The sequence below is a fragment of the Melospiza melodia genome, chromosome 4 (assembly GCF_035770615.1).
Source record: "Melospiza melodia melodia isolate bMelMel2 chromosome 4, bMelMel2.pri, whole genome shotgun sequence".
NCBI lineage: Eukaryota > Metazoa > Chordata > Aves > Passeriformes > Passerellidae > Melospiza > Melospiza melodia.
Window position 1 is genome coordinate 66951297 of NC_086197.1, and position 16495 is coordinate 66967791.

General features: G+C 41.5%; 2 protein-coding genes across 13 annotated transcripts in view; both read left to right on the forward strand.

Moving 5' to 3' along the window:
- Window positions 1-7523, forward strand: part of OSBPL8 (oxysterol binding protein like 8) — an 83670-nt gene extending 76147 nt beyond the window's left edge. For all 12 annotated transcript variants that reach the window (XM_063155003.1, XM_063155005.1, XM_063155004.1 and 9 more), the window contains 4 exons: window positions 1937-2024; window positions 2407-2509; window positions 3064-3169; window positions 3392-7523. In XM_063155003.1, the coding sequence (XP_063011073.1) occupies window positions 1937-2024; window positions 2407-2509; window positions 3064-3169; window positions 3392-3527 (433 nt within the window). In that variant the 3' untranslated portion in view covers window positions 3528-7523. The remainder of the gene's footprint in view (window positions 1-1936; window positions 2025-2406; window positions 2510-3063; window positions 3170-3391) is intronic.
- A 182-nt stretch (window positions 7524-7705) lies between these two features.
- Window positions 7706-10466, forward strand: BBS10 (Bardet-Biedl syndrome 10). Its single transcript, XM_063155873.1, has 2 exons — window positions 7706-7893; window positions 7962-10466. Exons 1-2 carry the CDS (start codon window positions 7706-7708, stop codon window positions 9718-9720), a joined length of 1947 nt encoding a protein of 648 aa, XP_063011943.1. The 3' UTR covers window positions 9721-10466.
- The last annotated feature ends 6029 nt before the right edge of the window (window positions 10467-16495 follow it).

Here is a 16495-nt window from a genome sequence, read left to right on the forward strand (position 1 = left end):
CTGGGACGAGGTGGCTCTGCCTGGCTGTCAAATCTGTCCTGCACAAGTGTCTGTGAATCTCTTTGTGTGATGCTCTGGGTCAGAAGCTGAAGATGCAGCTGTCTCCCTGACTGCTGGAAGGATGTATTCTGTGTCCTCACCAATGTTGCAAAAGTCAGCTTGAAGCTGAGCCCTTTACAAGTGATGGTTTTCACAGAGCACCCATGTTCTGCTGATTTTCTTTTCAGTACCCAGCATGCTTCTGTGTTGTAGGGATTGTAAAATTAAAAAGGCCAACAATGATACAATGAAATTAGGTAACTCTGAATCCATGGATGCTGGAAGCATATTCCCGTGGCTAAACATGGGAGGCCTTTACCTTTCTTTACAAGAATGGTGATATTAAGGTCATAGCGTAAGTGTATGTACGGGGAAGAGTACAAGAATCCTGAGTACTCTACACATCTCCAGCAAATTTGGAACATGGAGGTTTCCTGGAACCAAACAAGGAATCTCTGTATTTAACAACTCTCAGTTAATTCCTTTCCCATTTCATTGTCTTCTTATTAAGTTTGTGCAGACTTTCACCACTGAAAACATCGTGCAGCAGGGAAATTCCCCAACTAGATCAAATGCTCAGTGAAGCACCCTCTCTTGGTTTGAATCCTCTAGTGCTGTTGATGCCTCTTCCTGTTTGAGAGTTGGGAACAGTCCAGCTGAATGGACTGCCCATACTCTTGAACCCTGTGCAAAACCATTAGGAAGAGGACTTTACTTGAAATCTGTTAGACTTTAGAACCTATCTTGTAAATCTGCGTTATTCCTGATGTCCTTGAGGCCTTGTGCTTCAAGGATGTGTCACAGAAATTTTGCTATGTACCAGAAAGCAGTCTGCACTGACAGCATTCCCTGGAAAAAGCCTCTCCTTTCAAGCATATAATGCTGGCTCACCACCTGGTCCATGTAGAGAGCAGTCTTCTACACTTACTGTGAAAGATGTGTTCAGTGAGCTGGAGCATTTGTTAAGGTATCTGGATTATGGATTTAGGCATCTGGATTACAAATAGAGAAGAGAGCAATGCCTAGTTCTTAACCCAGTTACCTCAGATGACATTTAATTCAAGTCAGGTTAAGCTAAGATGTGAGTGCAGGTCTGTGTTCACAACATCTGAAACAGCTACAGCTATTTAAAAGGCATGCAGAAGGACACAAAAGGAAATCCCTGCTCAATATACTCTGGCTAAAGCTCTGCGTCAGAACATCCTTCCTGCAGCTCACTTGCAGTTTCTGTCCTGAAAGCTCTGTAATCAGTGGTGACGTTGGCGTTTTCCTTTGGCTGCTTGTTGTTCTCCAGTGAGTTATGTGTCTTATGCTGTTGTGGTTTTTAAAATTCTGAATCAGACTGTAATTGATAAAGCACTCCTAAAAATCAGAACAAGAAAACTGTGCATAGCACGTTAGCATCTCATGAAACCAGTCTCGATTACCATTAGCTGCTTTGGGATCAAAGCAGGTTTGAGGCAACTGATTCTTAAACTCTCCTTCATAGGCATATTTGAAAAGGAAAAATGAAAACTCAACAAAAAGCAGTCTAAATATTTTTAAATTCCTCTAATTTCCCTGTAGTTCTAAAATAATAACTGTATCTGAAGCAGAAAATCTTTCATGATTCAATCAGATATGATTGACAAAAAAAAATCATTATGGTATTGTTGGTTAATGTAATAGTTTGTACTCCTATCAGCTGGCTGGGGGTTTGATCTGGACATGAAGTTCATTTTTTAGCTCTGTTGGCCCTGCAGGTTAAGACTGGACCATAAGTAGAAGATAAGATCATAATGCCATATCTGATTTCTGTGTAGTGAGAGTTTTAGCCTCTTCATACTGAGTAGTTTCTGAGCAAGGAAATATTTCTTATTGAAATTACTGTAGTGTTAACATTATTTACTTTGTCTAGTACCAGACCATGGGACCCTTTGAATGATATGATCCAGTTTGAAAAAGATGGTGCAATCCAGACAAAAGTTCGACATCGGACACCAATGGTATGTTCCAGTTCTGACAGCACATGCAAGATCCAGGAACTTGTATATATTGTATATTATGTGTATAAAGATCATTAGAGCATTGGGATTAATGGGAAATGTTGTTTACACACAATATTCAGTCTTTCACTTCTCTGTTGCATCCTAAGCAGCAGAAGTTACTTGATTGGGTAGGAATATAAAATATGCAGACTTGAGCTCAGCAGTTTAGTGTGTATTTTCCCTTAAATGGGAAGATGCACAAAATTCAGACTGCTAATACATCAAAAATTTTAACTTAGACTGCTCTTAGATATTGTGCTTTTAACTGTCATTGTTGGAATGTGCTGCTTTGCTACAGTTCTGGTTCTCTGGAAATAACACACAAATTTATGAATTTTAGGTTACTGTTCCAAAAATCAAACGAAAGCCATCCGGTCTGAAGAAAGGAGAGTGTGGTTTCTCATCCCCAGAGCCTGATAACCAGGACTCCTCTGGGAGTGAAGGTACAAAAAGATACATTTACTTACACAAATAATAAATTTATTTGACAGCTGAAGAGTTCAGTGTCATAAGTACTCTTCTTATCACAATGTTTTTACAATATTTTAGTTCTATCCAATGTGAAGCATGTTCTGGAGAACAAAGCAGAATGGCTCATGGTTTTGATTGCAAATTTTCCTGTCTTTTTAAATGCAGTGTAGGTAGGCTTAAGTGCTGTACATATTTAATATCTAGGGGGAAAAAATGATGTTCATAAACTGTTTTCTTTCTTTAAAATTTACTTTAATTTGTAGATTAGTATGTGGCTAGAGGGTAAATTTTTCTTGTTGATAATGTTTGCAGAAGCTAAACAATATGATGAGTGTTTAAAAGATATTTCAAGCACTAAAGTTGCTGTTCTGTGGTATAGGTGACTCTGAAATAAAGTTTTCAATAGAAGCTAGTTAGAAAATTTTCTCCTCATTTTTGCTACAGGTTTAGTTTGTCTTTTGCACTTTGTTCCTTTTATGGCAGCAGTCACTTCAGTCAGTTACATCTGGCTTTTGTATCCTTCTAGCACAACTTATGAAGCATAATACAAGAATAAGGAAAAAAGGGACAGACCTTGGTGAACTACATAGTGCCATTGAGTCTATAAAGGAAACACAGGAAGACATTAAGAGGTAGTACTAATTAAAATGCTTTAAAATGATTTAGAGAATAGTAATCTTGTAGGATTTTTTTTTTCTCTTAGAGGCTGGTATGCATCTTTTCTCAAATATTGATTGCTCATTGATGTTTCAATGTTTTCCTCTAAAGCTGCCTTCTGTAGGGAACCCTAACATAGTAGAAAGTGTCCAATTGTCTAGTCTGTAATTTACAGGATACTGTTTTCTATCTTACAGGGAGATCACGGCGCTACGAAATAGAGTCACTTCTCATTCATCACCCTGGGACTACCATTCCTTGCAGTTTAAGCACTATGTCTTCATTGCACTTATGGTTCTGCTACAGCTTATCATTAATATCTTGTTCAAATAAGAAGTGTGAACAAGGGCCTTCTTGAACTGGAATGATCAAACTGTTACTGGGGACCATATTTTAAGCTGGACTTTAAATGATGCAATATTATGTAAAAGAACTGTGTAGCAGCAACTTACAGAACTTTGCCTCAGCATTCATGGTTCAGAATCATACTTGTGTCTACCCAGTTGCAGTAAGAACTGTGTAAGTGCCAGTACACTCTTGCTCCTGGTGTGTGCCTCTGTCTCGCAGTCATACGACATCAGCCTTGTGTTTATATTGCGTCACACTGATGAATCTTCACCACAGAATAGATCAAGTTCAACACTGAGGTCAGACCCCATAGGTAGGATGTGAGTCCTTCATGGTAGAATGATAAACAGGCATACTTCATTACATATATAAACTTATCATTTTTGTAACAAAAAGTTTTGAAGTAGCCATCAGCTTTTGTAAATGGCATTGGGTGTTTGGAAGTAAACTTTTGTTTAAGGTCAAACAAATACATTATTATAGGAAAAATTGTGTGTGTTAGGAAATGGCAAGTAAAAAGTCTTTGGGAAATCTGCAATATAATGTCCTTGATTAGTTTTGGAAGTATGAGGTTTTTATCCTGAATTACTGTAGGCTTGTAAGCCAGCTGTTTTATAGTTTTAAAACTTAAGATTCATCTTAAAAACATTCCCACATCTACTGTACAGAGCACATTTTTAACAGTACAGCAGCCAGCGAGGTACTGTTTTGGTCTACTCTCTCATGAATTGCAAATGTCAAGGATTTATGGTATGTTTGTAAGTCTTGAAAAATCTACAGCTTTGGATTTACATTTGTTTATGGCCATGTCATGGTAAGCAGACAGACTGCTGATGCCAGGACTCATGGGTATTTTTGAAACAAAATGTCAAGGGGTATGCTTAGTGTGTAGCGTGAGCTGAATCTCCAAAAGGCACGGTAGAATAGGATTCAGGCACTGTCATGAGCAGAGTTGCAAATGAAAATGTGTGTGTTTACACAGGGAAAGCTCAGAAGTTGTGTGATGGCTAATACCACGTATCTCAAAACAAGTAAGAGGAAAATCCAAGTGTTTGAAATCCCTCTGTACTGCAAGTATATACTACCTACCAGAATACATGGATGCACCTTCTTAGTATGCTGTAGTCATACACATTCATGCAAAGCTTAAGTTTAAATTCAAAACCAGGGTTTCTAACATTTTTTATTTGAAGAAATATATGCATGTATAGAATTTGTAAAATTCCAGCCAAAAATGTAGTGCTGGTATTTATCTGGTGAGTTCCCTGTGCCAGTCAAGCATACCAAGGCAAAAAGGGGCTGTAGAAATGAAAAAGTATTTTCAGTACCCCAAGTGAGACAACAGGAGGATGAGTGGCACAGTGTGAAGGACAGCCAAGTTTGTTTTCAGAGGATCCTCTCAGGAATCAAATCCATCCTGGGCAGTGGAATAGTTTGAAAGTCATGTTTGGCTTTTTGCCATGGCCAGGTTATGCCTCTGCCTTGGGCAGCCTGCCTGAGTCTCCAGGTGATCTGCCTTTCTGTTCTGCATCAGTCTCACTAGTATTTAGTAAAAATACTGTTTACTTGTTTATCTGTCCAGCTTATATATTTCTGTGGCTGACACCCATGCACCTGCCCTAATCTTTTACCTTTCCTCTTCTGTGGGCCTCAGCTGTGTGAAAGTCTATTGTGTAAGCAGTGAACTTCAGCATATTTCGTACAGCTTCACATCAGCATGGTTTGGTCTTGAATATCATTTTTCTGGAACGTGTTACGTTAACCAGATCTTGTAGCCATGGGCAAGACCAAACCTGGTTGGACTTCTATTAAATCCACAGCTGATTTAACAGGGGAAAAATTTGTGAACATAAAAAGTCCTTTCATAAACAAACAAAATAATTACAAATGCCTCAGTCTCTAAATGGAAACTGAAGTTACCCATGTATGAAATGGCATTAAGAAAGCAGAGTATTACGGCATTCACTTTAACATTCTTAGCCTGGAATTTGGCTGTTCATTATTGCATTCACATGTCAAAGCTTCACCTGTCTTAAGATCCATTACAAGCCTTTAAACATACTCTGAACATGAGAATAATCCAATGAGTGAGATTTGGGCAATAACTTCAATCCCCTAAAATAATACTCTGCTAAATTTGTGGTGCTGAAACTCTTGAATGATAGTTTCAAGCTTTTATCTCCTTGTAAATAGAAATGTACTTCTGCCTTTTCATGCTGATTTTTTCAATCACTTCTGTTGAAGAGCAGTGAATAACACAGTTTGCGTGCATTTTTACATGGACCACATGGTAGTGACTGGATTTGACCCAGCCAGCTGGCTGGCTGGCAGTGTTGGACAATGTCAGACTAAAAAGATAATCCATTGCTGAAGTTCATGCTTAGCTCACGATGAGTGAAAGACTTGAACAGAGCAAAACAAAATCCTTTTGCTTATTTTCCTTTTCAACTTATTTTTTAGAGTTGAATTCTGTTGAAAAAGTGGTTTTAGTGATGAACTGGAAAGGTAAAGGATATGTGATGAAACTTCTTGAAAAGTAAGATTGCAGACTTCTGCAAGACTTTATGATTAAATTCTGAAAAGTACAGTGAAAACCTAGTAATTTGCTGGATTTTGTATATTTCCTCATTTGAATAGAACAAAGAAACTTCTTCCCTATTTTTTACTGTACAGTTGGTCACAGACATGTATGGATCCTTTTTTTAGTGCGTCACCGTTGTCCTCTTTAGCCATGATGTACAGCAGATCTTGACTACTACCTGCGTAAGACTGAGCTCTGCACATATATAAAAATTGATTGTACAGTTTGCAGATGCTTGATGCTTGAGGGCTGTGGCCTTCTAGTTTTTAAAGTTTATAACAGCACTTGTTTTCACATTTGATTTCGAATTCCTGTTTTGTTTGGGTTTTTTTTCCTTGTACAGGAAATATCTGCAGAATTTGCCATGTGGTTTTGTTGGGTTGGTTTGTTTGTTTTCAGATGCACTCTATGCCTTTAATTTGCCATTTAGGTACAGATTGCCTAACTGGGTACAGATAACCTAAGCTAAGAAAAAGTAAATATGCCATGTGAAATACAACAAGTATCATTTTCAGTAGATTATGTTTCTTGGATTTCATGTGTTGATTTCTTTTAAATAGTTGATATCACTTGATGAGGGTGTATAGTCTGGTTTTCGTGTCCTTCCTCCCACTTATGAAATCTCACAAATTATTTGCAAGGTTGTCTTGTAAAATGTAATGGTTGTGGTTTCTTCTTTTTTGTTTGTTTGCTGCCCTTGTGTGCCTTTGGCAAATTTTTTTCCTTCCTAGATTCATGTTTATGAAACAGACTTTGTATGTCAGTTTCTTAAAGGCTGTTATTTTTAGCTATTACCATTGTTTTGTAAATAATGTGTAACAAAAATTCTGTACATCTCTACGTTTTAATTATTTTTATTTCAGGAGTACCCGCAAATCACAGAAAATTTAGCAGATATTCAAGTATTGTAAACAGTGCCTTCTTGATGGGTTTCTATGCTGTTCGGAGACATGTAAAGATTTGTCAAATTTGTGCCATATATAATACCAGATCTTTTGTGAGGGCTGTTGTGTTTGAGAACTGATGTTCCTGCTTAGTCATTCTCTGGGGGGAAAAAAAATCAGCTCTTAAAACATTACACTATTTCTTCTTTCTGGCTGGTGAGCCGAAAGTCGAGGATTTGGGATGTTTACAGTGAAGCTGCACTACTTTGTGGTAATACAGAAATAGCTCGAATGATGTAACTTCGGGGTGAGATTATTTGGGCTTTTTCTCCTTAACTTTTTCTCCTTTCTGCCCTACCCCGGCCTTTCGCTCTGCCAAGCGGGAAGATTAGCCCTCAGGACACAGCGCCCGCTTCCCCGTCCCGCGTGTCCCGCCCTGTCCGACACCCGGGATCACGGCTTTGTGTGAGGGCTCTGAGCTGTTACGGCCCGCCTCCAATAAAGATGTGTCGCACCTCCGCGTCTCTGGGCTCTGTGCGCCGCTCCCTCTCCCGTTCCTCCGTCCCTCCCGCGCAGCTCCCGCTCCCGTGTTCCCCCTGTCCCGCCCTCCGCCGCTGCCCGGGCGCGGCGCGGCCCTGACGCTCGGCGGGCGGAAGGAAGGAGGGAGGGAAGGAAGGGGCGGCCCGGGCGCGGCGGCGATGGCGGCGGCCGGGCCGGAGCGGCCGCGCTTGTGGCAGGAGGCGGCGGCGCTGGCGGGCGCGGTGCGCGGCGCGCTGGGGCCGCGGGGCGGGCGGGCTCTGCTGCTGCGGCCCACGGGCGAGGCGATGCCGACGCGGGACGGGCGGCGGCTGCTGGAGGCGCTGAGCGTGGAGCCGCCCGCGGCCAGGTACCGCGGCGAGGGGGCCGGGCGAGGCCGGCGGGGGCGGCTCCCTAACGCTGGCCGTGTCCCCGCAGGGTGATGGCGGCCCGCGCCTGCAGCCACCGCGCCGCGACGGGGGACGGCGCCAAGAGCTTCGTGGTGCTGCTGGCGGCAGTGCTGGGCGGGCTGCGGGCGGCGGGCGGCGGCGCCGGGCTGCGGCGGGCGCTGCGAGATTTCGAGGCGCAAGTGCTGGAGCGGGCGGCAGCGCGGGGGCTGCGGCGGCACCTGCGGCCGGCGCCGCCCGGGTCGCTGGAGCCGCTGCTGGAGCCGTACCTGGCCGGCCGGCTGGGCCCCGGCGAGCGGCGGCGCCTGGCGCGGCTCTGCGCCGAGATGTGCCGGCGCTGCGCCCCGGCCGCCGCCACACGGCCGCAGGTGCTGCGGCTCCTCAGCCAGCGGTTCGCGGAGCTGCACGCCGCCGTGCCCGGCCTGCCCCTGGCGAGCTCCAGGGTCCTGCCCGGCATCGTCCTCCGCAGGGACTTCGCTGCCTACTGCCCGACGGACGGGGAGCTGCGGGCCCTACTCGTCACCGAGCCCCTGCGGCCCGCCCTGATGGCCCCCGGTGTGGAGTTCGTTGTAGACTCCGAAGGTCAGTACCAGGCTTCCCTGCGCTGGATCGCTAAGAGGACAGAAGCCTTAATGAAACACTTGCAGAGTAACAACGTTAAGCTGTTACTGTCCAGTGTGAAGCAAGAAGATGTAGTTATCTACTATGCCAAGTTATGTGGTGTGTCTGTGGTAGAGTGCTTATCCTCGGAAGAAATGGCCCTTATCAGTGAAATCACTGGTGTCTCCCCTTACGTGCCTTTTGGTGATACCCTGGACAGAGAGATAACCGAAACTGCAGTGGTAACCTTTTGCCGGCCCTTGCTGCTTGTCTCCAAGAGATGTGTCCACGTTGGCTTCGCCAGTGTGTGTGCCTTCCAGCCCCACTGCCTGATCCTGTGTGGGCCGGTCGATGGCGTTAATGAGCAACATGCTGCTGCTCTGCAAGAGGCGTTCACAATGCTGCAGCAGCTATTCAAAACAGTCGATCAGAGGGGGGAATGGAAAGCGGAAGGTGAAAGCCAGAGTAAAGCCTCAGATGTTTACACTTGGCATTCTTCAGCAATTCAGAAACAGCTGGTAATAGAAAATACTTGTAATATTAACCAGGTTTCTGAATGTCAGCTGAAAGCACCTAGTGACGAAACAGAAAGGAAAATTTTTGACCCTGATAAAAGTGATCTGCTGGTCCACAATCAAAAGAACCACAGCACTCCTGTGTTAGTGGCACTTAACACTGATACAGTCACTGCGTGTGAGTGCCTGGATGTTGGCAAAGGTCTAGAGAAAACATGTTGCCATATAGTTCCATTTAAACAGGAGGAGAGTTGTGCAGATGTTGCACAGGATTACTCCAACTGCCTCATAGAAGCAGGATCAGTTTTGCCAGTAGGAGGTTACTTTGAAATCCTGTTACATTATTATATTCAGGATTATGCAAAACAGTGTCAGCAGTCAGAGTTAACCATTGTATCTAACGTAGTTGCTGATGCTTTGCTAAGTATTCCCAAGGTTTTGTACCAGACAGAACGAGATGGCTTTACCAAATTCTATCTTGAAGCCATTAATTTACTCAAAAAAAATCAGCCACTGCCTGTAAACAATGAAGGCTTAGAGTCGGTGTATTGCAAATACCAGTTAGTCATTTCAGTTCTTCATTGTCTTACAGAGCTTCTCTCCATAGACTTAGTAATTGGTATTAGGCGGCCGCTCCAAAAAATTCAGGATCATGACTCAGAAGATGACACTTGAAATAATTAATAAAGAATGATGTTTATATGTGTTGTTTCCTTGTGTCTTCTTGTCAAATGGACACCCTCAAAAGTCCATGCTAGAGACTAAAAGATGCTTCTTCTCTAAGAAGATTAAGGCTAACCAGCAGAGACTGTGGAAAACTGGGTTATGAACAATATGACCTTGACATTTTGAGCATGAGGGAGTGTAGCCATTTTCCACTGCAGATGTGCAGTGCAGTCTCCATCCACATGCTGAGGATTCTGTGTACATTCAAGCCAAGGGTCAGCTTTCCCTCTTTTGGTGGATTGAGTGTTTTCACAAGCTAGATGTAATTTCTTTTCTTGGCATGTTTAAAGTTGCCAGTATGACAGGAGCCACTGAACTTTCAAGTTACAAACCAAAGGGTAGATTTTGTAGCCTTCATAATTAGCCAGATTAAATTTTTTTTAAATAAAAGTATTTTGTATACATCATAATTTTGACTATAAAGGGAAAAATCTAACTTGTTAGCCTCTTCCCAATGAAGAATTTTCTGATAGGAGATGCAGCATTTTTATCTTCCATTGAGTTCATTTCAGTTAAACTAGAAGAGTTAAGAATAATTTCATACCATGACTTTATGGCAGCTTCTCTGGAAAATTAGTTTATATGGCATTGCTTAATACAACTCTTTGTTTTAACTACAATGGGTTGAGTTGTGGTCTTGGTATAAAAGGCTATGTATTTACAGGAAAAAAAATAAAGCAGTTCTGTTTGAAAAACTTGAGACAGTTCAGTCTTTGATCATTAAGGATGTTATTCTGGGTTTGTTTTTTTTTTTGTTGGTTCTGGTTTTCCCTAATTCTTTTTTCCTTAGAATTTTCACCGTAATAATATTTGCTTTAAGTCCAGAAGCACCTGCATGTGTACCTCCCTTTCTGCTGGGTCCTAAAAATTATAGGTTTGATGGAGGAGGTTTTTGAGTAACTTGACCAGCTGCAGCTGATAATGGTATCAAGTTGGTTCTGTGTGCATTTCCCAGTGTTGCATAATACTGAGAGTAATGGTTTTGTTTGGCTTTTTTTTTTTTTCATTCTATTAAATAAAATTGAGTGGGGCTGTTTAAAGCCATAGGCATAAGTCATATTTACTTGCTATACCTGAGATGATTACAACTAGAAAAGATATTTTTTTTTCCCCTCCATTAATTTAGGCTTTTCCTTTTTCAGCTTCTTCAGAAGACTCAAACTATCCAAATTCTTTCAGGTGTTTTGTCAACAATGCTTTGTTTGACTGCAACTTTCCATTGACATTTTACATATATTCCTGGTAATAAAACACATGGTAATAATTTTTTTTTCCTGACAAATACACTCTTACAGACATGTGCAGATGAATAATAGTGAAACTCAGGGCTCACTAGAGTGGTTTCTTTACCAAAGAACTAAGGACAGTAATTGTTTTTGTTAGAATCTTTTGGCAGGTGTGGAGGTGGTGGAGAATTAAACAGGGAGGAAAGAGAATCCCATCCTCGTTGCTGCCATGTCCTCTTGGAAGCTGCTTAATATGACAGGTGTAGTATGAGCCTAGAGAAATCTCCTTTGTGGAATGTTCCAGAGCTGTGTGCCCTGTTCTGCCTGGAGGGCGCTGGGAGCTCCCACCAGCCCTGGCGCTTCAGCAGCCACTGGGGTCTGCATTTTACTGCTGCAATGAGCTGATGAGACAGTTTTGCTCTTGCACAAGTTTCTGAAATACTCTCTTCAAACCACTGACCAACTTGCTGGCCAGAGAGGATTGATTTGCTCTGTGGTAGTCTAACTACTGTGGCATAGAACATGTGAAGCCTGGCAGCAGCAGGGGTTCTCTGCAGAAGCAACTTTTGTATTCTGAATCAAGGTGCTGTCTAAATAAAGAGAGTACTGTGTCATTTCACTTTATACCATTTGCACGTCTGGTTACTTTCAGTACTGCAGTTTCTTTGAAAGGTTAAAAATATTTTGTTATATGAACAGACTTCTGGTTATTTGATTTAAATTGTGTCATTCTTACTGGGAAGAAGAAAGTCCAGAAATTTTATCATATATAGAACTTTTACTTTTGCATGCCAGAGATACAAAGGAGAATTAAAAAATGACAGTTATATAAAACTTTTTTTCTGACCTGTTTTTGGTGAAACCTCTTGAGTCTGAAGATTCATGGAGGCAAGAACTATATTTCTATGACTTCTCTGTCCTTTTATATTTTATCAATTATCTGTTTTCCATTTTGAACCACTGTTTCCCTATTCTGTCTGCAGAACTGGGATCATGGCAGGCTTTTCCCTTGGATAGGAATGTCCCTTCATTCTTTGTCCTGGTCTGCAGAAGTGGATGCTTGCTCAAGATTTGGCTGTTGGGTTCCAGTCCTGGAGTCTAAACTCATTACAAGATGTGCACCAGCTCAAGGGGGAAAAAAAGGCATTAACTTAGTGTTTGGAAAGAAGAACAGATTTACTGCTAGATTCAGCTCTTCCTTATCCTTAGGAGTCTTCTTCAGTAATTAGCCTGGATGTAAACATGTAAACATCTTAGAAAATGTTTTGGGTTCACTGCTATCCCATCTGCCCCTTAAGAGAAAGGCTGCTTGTAGCCCTGAGAAGCAGCTCAGTCTGTCTTCTGGGCTCTGCCTTGGGTGCTGTCCCTGCCATTTCTGCTCTGCTGATGTTTGTGACCTGCTTCAGCAGTGCCCCACATTGCCGAGGCTGCCTGGGCTGTTCATGTTGCTCCTTGGTGCCTAAGCCTTAGGAATGCAATAGCTCATACATCTCACAGCTATCCTGATTTTTAAAGCTGTCCCTAGCTGTAGCTTGCCCTTTGTCAGGGGGACAAGTGATCTCTTGACACAGTGACAGGGATCAAAGAGGTTACCTGCAACAGCTTGGGACAACATGTTTACTCACTCAAAACCACAGGGACCAGTGTGTTGGGGCATTCACTGGGGTTGTAACAGCCTATGGCTTTTTCTTCATGCACTGTTTCACAGAGATTATTTTTCACCATGATTCTATTATTTTTATATTTCTAAATATGGGTTGGCCTCCATGCAAAGTGGAAGTTAGGTACACATGGACATGTGTTTCAACTCCAATCTTGAAATAAGACATTAAGGTCACGGATGCTGATACTAGTAGTGATGCTTTAAGGTTTATCTTTCATATTTTTCAGATTCTGTACTGCCTTAGTGTGTAACTGTGAACTTCATATGAAGTGTTAGCAAGTTCTCTTCACAGTTCAGTTAGACAAAACAATCCTTTTCCAGCCTGAGAACCAAGGACACCATTGCAGCTTCAGGCCCAGAAAGTGTAAACAACAGCAAATTGAGGAGAGCAATCCGGGAGGATGGGACTTCATAATCTGAAGCTGTAATTGGACCCCAATATGCTAATGGATCAAAACTTATAAAAGTGTGAAAACTCGTGACTGGACATCTGTCTTGTGTCTATCTTGAGTAGATACACAGCTGGGCTCTTGCACCACCCAAGGTTCATCCTTTGAAGGCCTTTTAATAAATACCTACTTTATTCCTTTATCTAGCCTCTGTTCCAGGTAGCCTCTCTAGGCATCAATAGCCTAAGATTAAAAGAATGGCTTTTAAAATAACTTGATGTTTAACTCTCCTTTCTGCAGCCCTTAGCAAACTTAGATTCTGTACTATGTGGTACAGTTCATGTCTCTGTCCCACATGAAATTCATCCGAATATTTTGAAGGCATTCATCCCACCCACAAGGACTTGTAGGTATATTTTAAGCAAGGTAATCCTATTTGTTAGGTAGCAGATTCACATGTACAGGCAGGTAGTTTCTCTTTTTCCTTACATTTTAAAAACCCTGGTTTTATTATATGGGTCTAGTAATGTGCAGTGAAACTAGGTTGAAACTAGGTTGAAACATGCCTCCTGCATGCAGTTCTTGAGAATAGGAATAATTTATTTACATGACAGGAACACACTGGTTTTTATTTGTTGGTTTGTGTGGGGGTTGAGTCTGAAGAGAGGTTTGCAGGTGCTGGGACCCCACTGAGGCAGCCTCTGTTCCCCAGCTGTCCTGGATCTGCTATCCCCACTGCCAACCCTGCCAGCTCCTCCCTGCCCAGCACCTTCCCTGGCCGTGCTCGCTGCTCTCCCTGGTTACCAAACAGGTATGGCTTAACTTCTTTTGTGCAAGTTATGCAACCTGAGTGTGGCCTTACATTTTCATCCATGCTTAGCTGACCTTCAGCATTTTTGGCAGCTGTACAGAGAGCATCACTAAATAGGAGCCAGACACAACAAAGATAATTGTTATGTTGTGCCACAAATCTCATGCTGCTGAGTCACATTTGTAAGAGGGGATAGGGAAATGCAATGTTTTGTTTAGGAACCTAACTCTATATTGGCATATTTTACATTTTTCTGTATATTTTATATGCAGAAAAATTATATTGTTTCTGTTGCTATCTCTAGAAGTCATCTTCCAGAGCCCAAAGGTAGGGGATTAATCATGCCATGTGAGAAGATTAAGGAAGATTAAATTCTTCACTTGCATATGTCTCCTGGACTTCACTAGAATTGTATTCGTCTGTTCTAAATTTCCTTTTTGTTACATAACGTCTGCTATCAGTGGTAGAAACTTCTGATTTCGTTGCTGAATTATTTCTATACTTGTTTAGGTTAATCTATGTTCTTCCATTTTTTTTAGTCAGGTTCTTTTAAATCTCATGTTAAGAAAGAAAAACTTTCAATGTTCAGCTGCAAAATTCTGTTTAGTTTAATTTTGATCTCAAAATCTAAGAAACTATGTGGTTTTGTCACTGGTAAACCCAAATATTAAATAGTTGTTCTATTTACTATAGTACTTATCCCATTATTGCTATTAAAACGAAACAAAACAAGAGAGTAATGAATTTAGCACCAGTCACTTTGAAATGCTTTGGCTGTAATTAACACGATTGTAGTTTTCCAGTATCATTTTGTGTAAGGTGTTGTTTGTGTTCTGTTAATGAGACTAGAAATAGATGTTTAGATCTAGGATTATGCAAATTACTTCTCCCTTAATAGAATAGAATATTAAACTAATAATTACTTCCAGGAATAAGAATTCTAATTTTTGCATTCTGAAACTAAAAACAATAGCAAAAATGTAATAGATGTAATACATAGTAGCTCCTTCTTTATTATATGGTTCAATAAAGGACCAGATTTTGTAAGCGATTCTCATTCCTGTAATAGATCATGCAGTGTACCCTTTTTAAAAACAGTCCTGGCAAAAAGAAAACAAAAGAGTTTTCCATAGGGAGGCCATTTGTGCTGGTTCAGCTTGTTTCTCACAAAGTCACCAGCAGATAAAAGAGCTGTTACACTGAGGCTTTGGTCCAGTGCAGGATTAAGGGCACATCAGTAATGCTCTGTTGTGCATGGCTGTGTCCTAAGCCATCAACAGCTGAAATCACTATAAAAGATAAATTTTCCATTAAAGGTATTTTTAAAAGGTACTGTTTTACTGAACAGATTTTTTAATCTGTTCTTATTTTGAGATTCCTGGTAAAACAAACCAGCATGATGATCTTGCTTTTGATAAGAATCATGACCTACTTTCAGTGGATGTCTTCATTTTGCAGGCTAGGCATCTGATTAAATATTACCTTAAAATGGGGATGCAGAGAGGAAATACATAGCAGGGCTTTCTTTGTGTACATGGGGGAACAGGCAGTTCCAGATTAGAGTAACATCCACTGAGATATTAACTTTAGATTTGGTACATGTCTGGTATCATGTATAAGGATTATATTTATATGCCACTGCTTTAGGAGCACGGAAAGTGATTGTAGAAACTGCTGGATTATATTCATGGACAAATTAAACTGCTTGGGAACTTTTTTCTAAAATCAGAAATACTCTGAGACTTTTAATTACTGATGCAGTTCTGAAAAAGTACAAAATAATCACAAATGCTGAAACAATTTAAATCTGTTACCAGTGTTGACTGTACTGGAGATGTTATTGGCATAAGGGTTTTTTAATGTCCTAGTGTTAGGAGTATAACCCTGAGGAGCAGTGCCTCACAGCAGAGCTGCTGCTGCCATTCCTGTTGGCACTGGAGGTAGCTCTGCCCTTGCACTCCAGCAGTCACACAAAGACGGGTCCTACGGGTGCCAAGATTAGATGTGGTACAGTTCACCTTACCAGAGTGTTTAGGATTGAATTTCAGCAGCTCAGTAAATCTTGCAGGCTATGGTGTAGGTAAGCAGAGGGGTTTTTCTGGCATTTCCAAACAACCAGTGCTTATAATGCAGCAAGTATCAGAAATTACATTCCCTGTAATCGGAGACATTTTTGTCACCTTGCAGAATTTTTCAGTGAGACACATTTTAAGCCTTGGCAGTAATTAGCAAGTAGTATCAGGATCATTTTGTTCTAGGACTCCCCTCTGTTAAAAAGTTTGCCACCTGGGCTATAATCCTAAGTGCTGCAGAAGTTACAAGAGGAGCCAATATATAATCACGCAGAAAGCAGGAAATTTTCCCCTCCTGTGTCATTTCTTTTTCTTTCTGCTTGACTGTAGAGCTCATGAGGCAGTGAAATATGGAAATAACTCCGTGGGTGTGTGGGTGGAGAGAAGGAGAAGACAGGAGATAAGAAGGCCCAGTTCAAAAAGAAGAGGGAGGAAAGATGAAGGCTGATTGATGAATAGAACATAGAAAAGGACTGTCGTGTAGAAGGAAGAATATAGACTCTCCGATTCGTGAATGAGGAGAACCAGCCCCAGTTTCACACCTTTCTCCCTGGAGAAGCAGG